At 43.6% G+C, this 13,728-nt stretch overlaps 3 protein-coding genes across 6 annotated transcripts in view; all 3 read left to right on the forward strand.

The window, feature by feature from the left end:
• Positions 1–13,728, forward strand: part of LOC131252904 (transcription factor-like protein DPB) — a 39,399-nt gene that overhangs the window by 1,700 nt on the left and 23,971 nt on the right. The gene's annotated exons all lie outside the window — the stretch shown is intronic.
• On the forward strand, positions 7,824–8,408 carry LOC131254133 (28 kDa ribonucleoprotein, chloroplastic-like). Its single transcript, XM_058255139.1, has one exon. The coding sequence runs from the start codon at positions 7,824–7,826 to the stop codon at positions 8,406–8,408; it is 585 nt and encodes a 194-aa protein (XP_058111122.1).
• LOC131254135 (uncharacterized) lies at positions 10,342–11,121 on the forward strand. Its single transcript, XM_058255140.1, has one exon. It carries the CDS (start codon positions 10,342–10,344, stop codon positions 11,119–11,121), a length of 780 nt encoding a protein of 259 aa, XP_058111123.1.

Consider the following 13,728-nt stretch of genomic DNA (forward strand, 5'->3'; position numbering starts at 1 on the left):
GTTACCTTGAATGCATTCTTTTCTATTTCTATACTTCCTCATCTTGCCACCATTCTTTCCTAATTCTATCCTTCCTCGTCTTGCATAGATCGCAAACTCATTTCAACTAGCTTATACTATGAACATGATGTTCCTTGACTGCCCAACATTCTGCCCCATAAATCATGGCTCTCAAACAATTTCCACCCAATAATCTCTTCCCTGCTCCCACAATCTAACCATAGTGACAACACAAAACCAGCAAACAACTCCAACAATTGACCCCACTAGTTCCCTATGTCAGCAACCCCCATTCCAAATGGTGGCTGCCCGTGCCAGCATCGAACAGCCCCTTCCCCAAACATGCAGTATTTCCTATGCCAATCCCAATATGTTTCCATATCCTAAGGGTGCGATGCATGCATTGATACCAACACTAAAAACACTAGGTGGAGGTAGTAAAGAAAATACTTGATGACCTATGTTTTTGTTGAGGATAAGAGTGGAATGGTGGAGTAAGATTTGTGTAGCCAGCCCCAATTAGTTGGGAATTGGGATAAGGGTCAGATGATGATGATGGAATTGTTTGGGGGTAGCAGGATTTGAACTCTGAGTAAGCTTTTGTTGGAAGGGTTTTGTTTATGAACGAGAAAGACGAAATATATTTGGCAGTGGTTAATGGTTGTTGGAGTTCTGTGGATCATTGATTCAAGTAGCAGTTTCAGAGTGTGCCTCGTCGGGGGACTGAAAGCAGTGTGACTCACCCCGTTTTGGTCCATCTCAGCTGGTTTTGGCCTTGTACCAGTATGGTGACTTGCATCATTTCAGACGAAAAGCATTATGACTCAGACGATACCTAGTCATATTGGATTGTATATAAAACCATGCTGTGTATAATCCTAATAGGTAAACTCAAGAGAGAGGAAAGGCTGATGGGAATAAATTGTTAGTTGGGTAGGGCTGTGTTTTATGGACTGAGATTTGGTAAAGATTATGGGCTGAAATTGAGTTGTAGTGAACTTTTACTGGTTTACTCAACTGTGGGAGCATAACTATGACTTAACAGGACGACTGATAGGTTTCTAAATAGCTATGAACTGGTTATAAAGTTGTAGGTTATTGGTTGAAATTGCAATGGTTTGATGGACTTAGGCTGCAGCGTGGGCACAAAATGAAATGAGGGGCAGATGGGTTGTTGTTGATTATAGGTTGGCATTAAGAATTGGTTGGGATTCAGATTATCGACTTAGTCAAAGGACTAATGGCTGAGGGTTTTAGGTAGAAGCAATTGGTTGTTAAGTTCATGACAGTTTTTTGGCACATATTAGGTTCAAATATCTTATATCTGATAATACCTTATCTGATATTTAAATTCAGATTCATTTGAAACCCAAATACTGGAGAAAGAACTACTCGATTTCTGCTCCAAAATCTCTGAATCGAAATAGAAAGGGAACCTTTGAGTGCTACACAATTCCCCTTCTCAATGAACATTGCTGCCCAAATGTTGGCACAATTCCAGCAAGTAAATCCTCATGAACAATTTAATCTTCCCCAGAAAACTGTTTAGAAGAGTGATAGAACACTCCAAAATGCTGGAATTCCATCAACCGTTAAGCTGAAATGTGTCTGAACAGAACACACTTCAAATACCAAGGAATAAATTTGATACCATATTTTGAGCAAGCAACAATGATTATATTATATTATAAGATCAAGAGGGGAAAGAAGTCTCAATTCAGGTAGAGTAGTAGACTGCTCCTAGGAATGCTAATCTGAGGACATGGCATTAGAGCCCGACTTAATTTGTTTAATTAGAACATTTAATCTAGAAGTGAGTCTGCTGATATCATTGAAAATGGAGGCCAAGGTCCACAGTTCAGATGGAGACAACCCAACTTTGATATTTTATGCATGATGAAGAGGAAATTGGACCAAGAGTTGGAATACATTAGGAAATCACACTTAACAGATTTAGGGCTCGAACCTCAAGCCACACAATCACACAAAAGAAAAGGTATTGTTGAATGAGATTCCAATGGTTTTATTTTGGGCAGCACACCACTAGATGTTGATAGAAGAACCACTTTTCTAAAAATGAATTGTTGGGGTTGACAGTGGAAAATTTGGTTTGGTATATTTGGCCTGTTCCAAATTGATTGGGTTCTTTTCTTCTCAATCAGAGACTTGTTAAATGGATGGAGTAGAGTTTTATAAGCCTATAGGCAATATTCTTTGGAGGATACTCCTCTTGGTTAAAATTTTGGGAGATTTGGAAAGAATCGAATAGAGGAATATTTGAAGGCCTCTCCTCTAGGCATGATCATATTCTTGGCATTATCAAGAGACTGGTAGGTTATTGGGGGAGCATTACTATAGAATTCCACGATGTGTAACTGGTGAGAGGCTATTGATGATTATTAGTGGCCTTCTGCTAAAGGCGGCCACTGGTCCACTCTGTTTACTGGATGGTTGAAATTGAACATTGGTGGGAGCTTGATTGGAAATTTATCTCATGTTAGTGGTGTCCTTGGGGACGAGCGTGATTTTGTCGTTGTTACTTTTCAGGCTCAGTTGGTGTTGGATCTTTTATCCACTGGAGCTTTTGGCTGTCTAAGTTGGCGTTTGCATAATGTAATTTCTTGGGCCTTGGGAACTTGCTATCCTTTGTGGAAATCTTCTTACATTCTTAACGAGCTTAAAATGCTCCACCATTCCCTATTTGGGGCTATCTAATATTTTTTTGGTCATCGATAAGAAAAAGAAGAGCTGGCTATAGTTTTGGAGTGTAAAGTGGGGCTTTTCCATCCAAATACCTTGACCTTTCCCTATGTGTGGGCAAACTTTCCAAAAGGCCATGGGATCCAGTGATCAAAACAATGGATAGAAGGTGTTTGTATGGAAAGGGGAGAGGCCTTTATTTTGGGGGGTCATATTGCTTTTATTAAAGTGGCCATGTAGGCATTGCATGTGTACTCTTTTCTCAATTTCAATATCCTATGAGCATCATCAATAGATATATATTTTTTTTAAAGATTGAAAATTTTATTAAAGGGAGCAAAGGCAACCCAAAAGGGAAAAACAAGCAAAACAAGAAAAACCAAACAAAACAAAAGCAAACTATACGACAAGAAGGAAAACAAAATAGAAGCTAAAGCTTGAAACAACTAAACAACTTAAGACCCAAAAAACATCCAGGACAGGGGTTGCAACCCATTACAAGCCAAGAAAAGAAGAAGAAACTTTGCTGTCCAAAGACTGAAGAGTAAGTGACCAGTCACCCACACCACGAAAAATCAAATCCGAGACCCTGGATGAATGAGGAGGAAAGATCCTGGAAATAATGATTGTTCCTTTCTCTCTAGAGAGAGTTTCCAAACTAGTCAGACGCCATAGGGTTTTGATGACTTTGTTGGTGAACCTAACATGCCAAGTAAAAAGCAGACCAATCACATCAATTGGCATGACCTAGGGGCATGGAACTTGGCGGGGATATACTACACATCCCTGTTGAAGGAATAGTGGAGACATAGGTGGATGATAGATTCCACGTCACCAAGGCAAAGAAGCAGATGTTGGGGAGGATCATGCCACACCGTTGAAGGTATTCCATTGTAAGCAAGAAGCCAGATGAAGGTAGCAACTTACGGCGGACTATCGTGGAACCAAACAAAAGATGTGGAAGGCAAGGTCTGGGAGAGGGTCAAGCCTTGCAACAACAGAAATAGAGACTTTGTGGAGAATCAATTTGAAGGGGAAAACGACCAAGATAAGGTGTCCTTCACGCTCGAAGATGGCTGAATACTGTCCAGGAGCTTCAGTAGACCTAGAAGATCTTCTAGGTCAGGCTTTGCCAATGATTAGGAAGGCACCACACACCAAAGCCTTTATTAGAAAAACAGTCTGTCCCTGTAGAGGACAAATTAGATGTAATCTTGACTAATTTGGGAAAGATAGATGGAATGGGGCCATCCGAAATCCAACAGTCCAACCAGAACCTAATCTACTTGCCATTGCCAAGTGCAAAGGATAACCTTTTAGCATTTGACGCTTAAGAGAGGCGATGGATTTCCAGATTGACGAGGCTCTGTTGAGGGAGGAAGGTTTAGTGAACTAGCACCCTCAATGCTGTATTTACAGGCAATGATCTCTCTCTACCAAAACCCTACCTTAGAGCCAAAATGCCAAACCCATGTTCCCAAGAGGGCAGAATTAACATTAGTTAGGGCTCGAATACTGGCACGCCTTCAGTGTAGTGTTTACAAACCTCCGACCAATTGAGAAGGTGAAATTTATGACTGTCGGAGTTACCGTTCCAAAAGAAATCTTGCCTGATTTTTCCAAGCCTAAGCAAGATAGACTTCGGACAATGGTACAACGAAAGGAAGTAAGTAGGGAGGTTGGACAAGTCCGATTTGACAAGGGTCATGCGATCCCCCAAGGGCAAAAATTGACTTTTCTAAGGGGCTAGCTAACTTCCATTTTTTACTTTCTCAATAACCACATCCTAGAGGTGTTTAAGGGTGTGCCAATACAAAGAGGGAGCACAAGATACAAGGTTGGAAAGGATCAAGCCTTCCACATGAACACGTCACCCAATCTAGAGAGACAATTTGAAGGGACATTAATGCCCAACATTTTACTCTTGAAGAGGTTAATTTTGAGGCTTGAAACAACTTAAAAGCAGCGGAGAATTGTTCTAAGATTGACGGCAACAACCTCAAAAGTCTCACAAAATAAAAGAGCATCATTCTCAAATTGGATGTGAGAAATTGAGGGAGAAGAGCAAGCAACATAGAACCCTCTGATGAGACCCGTTGACTCCCCTCTTGACAACATTCTACTGAGGCCTGCAGAGGCAATAATAGAGAGAAAGGGAGACAGTGGGCCACCTTATCTCAAATCCCTACAGGAAGAGAAGAAGCCTTTAGACGAGCCATTGACAAGCACAAAAAAGGAGGCCGATGAAATACATGTATAGATCTGAGCGTGCCATTTATGGCCGAAACCAAGGTGACTTAGAACATAATCCAAGTAACTCGAATCAACATGGTTGAAAGCTTTTTTGATGTCGAGCTTATAGACTAGGCCACTTTGCCCTACTCCGTGACAGGAATTGATGAATTCATGAGCTGAAAGAACGCAATCCAAAATTTGGTGATTGGCTAAAAATGTCCCCTTGCCTAAAAAATAACCTTAGTGAGAACCAACCGGAGGTTGGAGGCTAGAATTTTAGTTAATACTTTGGAAGGGACCCCCAGAAGACTAATTGGCTGAAACTCCTTGAGCTCAATCGCCCCTTCCACTATAAGGGATAAGAGCAATAAAGGAGGCCCTTGGGACAACTGGCTGAAGAATGAAATTCTTGAAGGAAATCGAACAGATCCTTTTTTTAACATGTCCCAAAAGACTTGGAAGAAGGCTAAGGGGAATCCATTTGGGCTAGGGAATTTGTCTCTACCGAGGGAGAATACAACCTTCTTGATTTCTGCTTTCGAGAAGGGACCTTCAAGGATGCCTCTTTGGTAGAGGTTTATGAAAAATCCAAGTTGTCCAACCTAAGCCTCAACCTACCCTTGCCGAGAGAAGATTAGAGAAGAAAGAGACAATATTGTCACATACCTGCTGCTTATTCTTTGCGCTATGGAACCATTAAGAAATACTACTTGTCTTGTTAGAGCAGGCTCTTGCAATAGCAATTGCGTGGAAGTAACGAGTATTTTTGTTACCTACTTTAAGCCAAAGGGCCTGAGAATGTTGCCTCCATTTGATCTAATCTTGTAAGACCAATCTAGAGTATTTTGCCTGCAGGGAGGTCCTAAGAGAAGAGTCCTCTTCAGAAAGGGGACTTGATTCTTTGTGCACATCGAGAAGAAAGAATTTAGCAGCAGTAGCCGAAAGCTCGTCTAGAGCCTCTTTCCTCTAGTTGATCAGACTGAGCTTAAGAAGCTTAAGTTTCTGGCTTAGGACGAAACTAGGGTTGCCAAAGATTAGAAACGGGGACCACTAGTTAGAAACCAAGGAAGAAAAACCATTAACTTCCAACCCGAAAAGTTCAAATATGAAGGGCTCATGACCCCTGCTTTTCTCAACACAGTCCAACAAAAACAGGACAATGGTCCGAAATAGGATGACAAAGACCACGTTAAGAGACCAAGAGGAAGGCCTCCAGCTAGTTAGGAGAGGCCAAAAAATGGTCAAGGCAAGAGAGTGTCGAGATTGACCATTCAACCAAGTGTAGTTAACATTTGACAAAGAAAGGTCGATGAAGTCATTAGCACCCACCCAATTTGAGAACATCTTCATGTTCTTAGAAATACGGCCACCATTCATTTATCGTAAGAAAAGCTAATGACATTAAAATCTCCTCCCAGACACCACGGAAGGGACCATTTAAGTGTGTAACATCCTGAAATTTCACGGCCAGAGTTTGTACTCGTGCCCGAGAAAACCGAGTGTTAATAATGTATAAACTTGGATGCATTTGAAAATTGCACCCTTTTTTTTTTTTTTTTTCGTTAGGTTTAGATCACATCCACATACATTCATGAAGGTAACATTCACAAGAACGAAATCAACTGTATTGATTGTATTTTCTTAATGTAAAAAGAATAATCAATGCCTTCTCAAGGGAAGTTTAGTACATTCATCGAGTTCGCAACGGAAATATAAAACTAAGTCATAAATTGTCTTCTCATTCTTTCAGCCTAATCTTCCTTAAGGAGAATGTTCACTAGGTCTTTAATCTGTACGTCACCTGCATAATCTGTACGGTTGGGTGAGGGTCAATGCCCTACTCATAGTGAAGGTTATCCGTTTAAGATTAACAATAATTCAAGAGATTCATACAAGTGATGTAAATATTCTGATACGTCAAGTAATCCACACTACAAGAGGTATCAATGTGCAATCAATTTATATGAGATGCATGCCTAGCAAAGCATATGCGGTATATCACATTTAGTGATCACCACAATGTGGAACGTGATTATAGTTATCCGACTCGCCCCGCATCCTATACGACGGAGATTTGCCGGCGTGTCCCACGTTTAACATGGTTTTACGCAGTTGTCACAAGACGAACACCACACATGACCAGGTGGATCTCGCAACTTCGATTGGAGCGACTAAAGTGACAACCAACCCCCAAAAACTGGAAAAGGAGCGACTAAGCGACATCTAGTTCCCTAAGAAAAACTGGAAAAGGAGCGACTAAGCGACATCCAGTTCCCCAAAAACTGGAAAAGGAGCGACTAAGCGACATCCAGTTTCCCAAACTGATGTGTCACGTATATAGAACGATTTACACACACCAGCTATTGCACTCTCACCTGAGAACATGGATTTATGTGCCACCCCAGGGCCGCTACTGAAAACGCATTACGTCCACGATATTTAATCGATCGCTAGAGGAGGGATTCCCAACATAGTACTTGCATCAATAAAATATAAATTGAATCATAGATAATATAAACTAAATCATGAAGAATATAATCTGAATCATGGAGGTTCTGGAATAGCAAGACACATGCCCAAGCCTTAAAGATAGACGGCACGAGGCCAACATAATAAAGAGAAGAGTGACGATGGTCAACTCAACAAAAGTAACAATGGCCAACAAAAAAGAAAAGGCGAGTGGTAGAACCAACTCAAATAAAGAGACGAGTGGCAGAGCCAACTCAAATAAAGGGACGAGTGGCAGGGCCAACTCAATAAATTTGATAAGGCAGGAAAAATCTGAACTATCAACGTACGTTGCCGACAACTTCGCCGACTAATGCCGTCGACAACTTCGCCGACTAGGATATTCCGATGACATCAACAACCGTCAACAACATCGGAATATGACGCTGCAAAAGGAAGGAAACCCTCGACGCTGGGGAGACTCGTCCTCTGACGAATCTGGGAAATCTAAGGGAAAGGGATCGACAGATTGCAATAGAGTCACTACGCAGGAAGAAGAGGTAGAGACAGACCAAAACGAACAGGAATGGCAGGAGGTTCGTCTTCGGAAACCGACAACCATGGCATCGGAAGCCAGAAAGCAAGCAACATTCCCAACGTTGTACCGCAAAGGTTTCCCGAAAGGATGGTATCCTCTCAATATCGAAAGAATTTTTGGACGAGCTGGTGCGGTAATGGATGTGGTCATGCCTCGTGACCGGGAAACGGGACGATTCAGAGGATTCGCCCTCGTTTGCATGTCCTCCGAGACCGAACTAGCCAAAGCAGTTACAATGCTCCACGGTATCAAATTTGAAGGTTGTCCTCTCCTTGTTCAGAGGGCTCGTTATGGCCCAAACCTCTCTATCCCGCTCAAACCTCAACCAACAAAGGTCTATCGTCCCAAATCGACCGTTCTTCCCCCACCCCCACCCCCCCTCTTGTTCCAACGCAGGGACCGCTCCCGACCTTTAAGGAGATTTTAACCCAACAGCCTCACTCTCAACTGTCTCCTTCCTCACCTCCACCCCTTCAAACCCCGACCGATGTCCCATCTCTCCTACCCACAATGCTTGACCCCTTCTGCTCGAAGATGGGAGTTCCTATAACCGTCAATCTGGTGCTCCTTCGAAGAGCACAACACGATCTAAAGGAGACAATGGTCATTCAGTGCAAAGAAGGTGCGTCAATAGCTCAAGTGAAGGATTGGATCTCAGAAACTACAGGCTTTCGCCCAGGGAACTACATCATTAAATTGATGGGATATAATGATCTTTGGATTAAGGTCTGTCCAGGAATTAACTCGGAAATGCTGGTTATGGCTGGTCATCTTCATTCCGGCGGGCCAGTGGCCAGAGTCATACAGTGGGACGATTTTTCCATTTTCGGTATGGAAAATGTATGGATTCAAGTTTGGGGTATCCCCCTTGAACTTTGGTTTGAGGAATTTTTTTATCTCACTCGTTGCATATCTTGGATCCTATCTAGAAATGGATGAGAAGATGAAGTTAGGTGAGGAGATTGGTGTGATTAGAGTCAGGGTTCGAAGAAGAAAAGGGACCCCTTTGCCTCCGACGGTGAAAGTGAAAGTCGAAGGTCGCTGTCTCGATTTTCCGATCATCTTGGAGGCAAATGACGATCCGATTCCCTGTTGGGGCGACCTATGGCGTATCCGAGAAGACATCTCGCCGGAGCAGACGACGATCCACCTTCCAACCTTGGCCGTGGGTGTACACACTCCGTGTTCTAGTGGAGCACCAGTTCTGGCGCTTGTCAGTCTCTCTGACGTTTCTGCTCGAGCCATCCCATCGCCTATCCCGCCATCGACACGTGGAGCAACCAAGACACTCGAACAGCTCCATCCAGCTACCTTGCCTCTCGGTCGATCGCCTGATTTTCCAATCCTTGCTCAAGGAGCGACGCGTGTCTCTGGTGCTGAATCCTTCGGTACGGAGGTTGCTGCTCCCCCTCTTTGTCCGGAAGATATTTCAGGATCCTTAACGCCGAACCAACCTCGACCGCCTTTTATCCGGTTATTTCAGCGATCTGAGTCAGTTCCTTTGACTGATCTGCCTGGTTCCCTCACTGAGACACGCAATGTGGGACACGTGACTCTCATAGATAATGACACGGTTTCGTACCCGTCTATCGATAAGCCGAACGACCAACACGTGGAGTTAGATCGACTTTTTTGCCTTGATTTCGGACAGCTAGCACAAGTTGCGGGTCTCGGACCCTAGCTGGCACGATTTCCTGGTCTCGGACCCCTGCCGAATTCGGACCCAAAACAGAACCCGGACCTGATGGAGAGCATTAATCCGCATATTCTGTCCTCTGGAACGTTAGCCTGCACACCTTCCTTTCCTCCCATTTCCTCGCCTTCTTCTAATCTTTGGTCCGAAGATGCTGTTTCTATTGGCCGGTTCCTGACTGATTGTAGCAAGTCAGATATCCAATCGCGATCTTCGTTGCCCTCATCTCCTTCTTGGTTTTCATCCCCTCTGGATGCTTTAGAGATGGGCCCGCTCACGCTCTTTCAAGAAGACGATCCCTCTGATATAATAATGGCGGAACCCTTGCAAATGATAGCAGAATCCAAGACCAATCTCCAAACTCCTGATACAAACAAAGCTAACTTGCTATCCAAAATTCATAACAAACGATGGATCAGAGAAGCCATCGGGAAGGTGGGTAGATCCCTTGGTCTGTGCTTCGGGGATAGGCTGGAGGATTATGTTGCTCTGTTCCAATGCATAGAAATCGAGACAGACCCATTGAGACGAGCCGTTCTTCTTCAAAGCAGTTAGTCAAGCTTTTAGGTAGTAGAGAGGTACAGCGGCTACAAGCAAGCCCGGGTTTCATTTCTGCTTCTACGTCAACACCCAGACACCAGGGGAATCGGGGAAGTGTGGTTAGCCAATGAAGATCATATCTTGGAATGTCAGGGGAGTGGGCTCTAAACATAAACGGAGCCTGATAAAAAGTTCCATTAGTCGGAAAAATCCGGATGTTGTTTGCTTGCAGGAAACGAAGGTTTCCGTTTTTAAGGATCACCTTCTCACCTCGCTGTGGAAGGAAAGGGCTGCTAATTATTTGACGCTGGACGTGGTGGGTAGCTCGGGCGGTATTCTCATGGCTTGGAATTCCTCCAAGTGGGAGCTTATATCCTCCAACGCTGCCACTTTCTCCTTGTCAATTGTTCTTAAAGATAAGTCTTCTTTTTTCCAGTGCTTGCTGACAGTTGTTTATGGGCCTAACAATGACTCTCTCAGGAATGCCTTTTGGGAAGAACTTTCTCTGGTGAGAGCTTCCTTCTCGAGACCCTTGTGTGTGGTGGACGACTTCAATATTACCCGTTTTACGGAGGATCATTCTAGAAAAAGAAGACCCTTCCCTGCTATGAGGCGCTTTTCGGATTGGATCCAATCGGAGCAGCTCATCGATTTGCCCCTTCTGGGCGCCAAATTTACCTGGTCCAACGAGCGGGCAAATCCTACCTTCTCCCGCCTTGACAGATCTCTGCTTTCTTCGGAGTGGATCGATTCATTCCCCTCTTCAAAACAATTTGCTTTGCCTCGTACCACTTCGGATCACAGTCCTCTTCTCTTATGTGAGGAAGATCTTAATTGGGGCCCAAAACCATTTAAGATTCAACTCTGTCAGGCTTCAGACAGAGGGTCTTCGTCAGAAGATCATTGACTGGTGGCAATCCTTCCAGGTGGAAGGGTTTGCTGGTCATCGTTTCCTTTACAAACTCCATCTTCTTAAGTTAAGCTCAAGGATTGGAGGCGGGAAGTGCTTCAGAAGAGGGAGGCTGAAATCGAAAGGCTCCAAGCAGACCTTCAACGGTTGGATGCCGAAGCTGAATTGGGTACGCTGATAAAAGAAATGATGCATAGGCGCATATCGATCATTCAGGATCTTTCGATCATGGCTTAGGAAGAGGAAGCCTCCTGGAAGATTAAATCTAGAGCTAAATGGATCGCGGAGGGGGACAAAAACACCAAGTTTTTTCATACTATGGCTAATATGCGGTCTCGATCTAAGGCGATTCTCAGTATCATCGATAAAGGAAGAAGAGTTGAGGATAAAAATGAGATAGCTGCTTTGGCGACAGCTCATTTCAAAAATCTCCTCTCCTCTGCTAACTGGATAAGACCGAAGCTAGACAATATCGCTTTCAGTTGTTTGCAAGCGGCAGAAGCGGATCAATTGGAATCCCCCTTGTCGGAAGATGAGGCTAAGGCGACAGTTCAGGCTTTGGGTGCTGATAAGTCTCCTGGACCAGATGGTTTTCCAATTAGCTTCTATTAGAACTTTTGGGAAACGGTTCGGGTCGATGTTCTCTCTTTTCTTTAGGAATTTTATGATAGAAGTAGATTATCAAAGGGCCTAGGCGCAACCTTCATATCTCTCATTCCTAAGATTCCGGGGGCAGCCTCGTTCGCTGATGTTAGGCCCATTATTTTAATTGGGAGCCCTTATAAAATTCTAGCAAAAGTTCTATCTTCTCGTCTCTCCAAGATTATCGGGGTCCTTATTTCTACCAATCAAAACGCTTTTATCAAAGGTAGACAGATTATGGATGGAGCTCTAATTGCTAACGAAGTTCTTCATTTCTGTCATACGTCCAATGCTGAAGCTATGTTATGCAAATTGGACATTGCTAAGGCTTATGATCATGTCGAATGAGATTTTCTCCTCTATATGCTAACTCGGATGGGATTCGGTCCGAAATGGAGGTGGTGGATCGCTGAGTGTATTACCTCCGCTCATTTTTCGGTCATTCTCAGTGGCTCTCTCTCAGGTTTTTTTAAAAGCTCGAGGGGTCTCCGGCAAGGAGATCCTCTTTCCCCCTATCTCTTCCTAATCGTGGTAGAAGCGCTATCCCAAATGCTGAAGAAAGGGCAAGATCAAGGTCTTCTTCGTGGCATCTCTTTGCCAGGTTTGGCGGCCCCTCTTACACATATACAATTTGCCGATGGCACCCTTATTTTCTCAGAGGCTTCGGAAGTCAAAATGGAACACCACCTTATTGCTCTCCGCTGCTTTGAAGCAGTCTCGGGTCTTTGGATCAATCTCAGCAAGTCCAAACTTATTGGAGTTAATGTCTTGCAGCATTCCTTACAGAGTTTCGTAGATACGCTTGGTTGTAGTGTTGGGTCCTTTCCTACTTATTTTGTAGGCTTACCCCTATGTATCGGTCCCCCACCGAAACATATGTGGGATAGGGTAATCTCAAAATTCCAAAAGTATCTCACTTCTTGGAAAAGTAGATACTTGTCTCTTGGTGGGAGGCTGACCCTGATTAAAGCCGCTTTGTCTAGTCTCCCCTTGTACTTCATGTCGCTGTTTGTCTGTTCGGGATCGGTTCTTAAGAGTATTGACAAAATCAGAAAGGATTTTTTATGGTGCGGTAAGGGGAATCAGAAAAAGTTCCATTTGCTCGAATGAAAAGAGGTGTGTCAAGTGTTTAGAAAGGGGGGTGCTAATGTTAAGAATCTGAAGCTTATGAATCAAGCGCTGTTGGGGAAATGGTCCTGGAGATTCGCTTCTGAAAAAGATGCTTTGTGGCGCTCTCTCGTTATGGGCAAATATGGGGTGGCTCAAGGAGGCGGGTGGCCTAAATCTTCCTCATCCTACAAGGTGTCATTTTTATGGAGGGATATCTTAAAAGCAAAAGAACCTGTCTATTCCAATACTCATTTTCAGTTAGGAGATGGAGCCTCAATTAGATTTTGGGAAGACACTTGGCATGGTGATAAAGCTTTCAAAATCCTATTCCCTCTCATCTATAGGCTGGCCCCGGATAGGAACATCTACATTAATAGATGCTGCTACTTTACGACAAAAATGCTTGTGTGGGACATCCGATGCTTGAGAAATCTATCTCAAACCGAAGCAGATGAATATTTGGAGCTACAGCGATGCATCTCTGTTTTAAGTCCTCTCTGTTCTCAACTTGATGGTATTGCTTGGCCTTTGGAGAAAACTTCTTCCTTTTCTATTAAATCCCTCTATGTTGCTCTCGACTCTCAAGCGCAAATCAGAAGTGACATCTCTCCTTTCCTTTGGAAATATCAGGCTCCTCCGAAGTACCTCTGTTTCGGGTGGTTGGCAAGTCGGAATAGAATCTTAACCATAGATAATCTGATGAAGAGAGGCATGCAACTCGTAAATATTTGTTCTTGCTGCTTGCGCCAAGCCGAATCAGTTAATCATCTTCTTATCCAATGCCCCTTCATCACCTCTATTCTCAATGATTTTTGTCAGCAATTTTCGGTTTCTTAGTGCGCTCCTGATTCA

Source organism: Magnolia sinica, chromosome 8, assembly GCF_029962835.1.
Source record: "Magnolia sinica isolate HGM2019 chromosome 8, MsV1, whole genome shotgun sequence".
Taxonomy (NCBI): Eukaryota; Viridiplantae; Streptophyta; class Magnoliopsida; order Magnoliales; family Magnoliaceae; genus Magnolia; species Magnolia sinica.

Coding starts and splice junctions, on each gene's coding strand:
- LOC131254133 (XM_058255139.1), top strand. CDS start 7,824: ATGACGCTGCAAAAGGAAGGAAACCCTCGACGCTGGGGAGACTCGTCC.
- LOC131254135 (XM_058255140.1), top strand. CDS start 10,342: ATGAAGATCATATCTTGGAATGTCAGGGGAGTGGGCTCTAAACATAAA.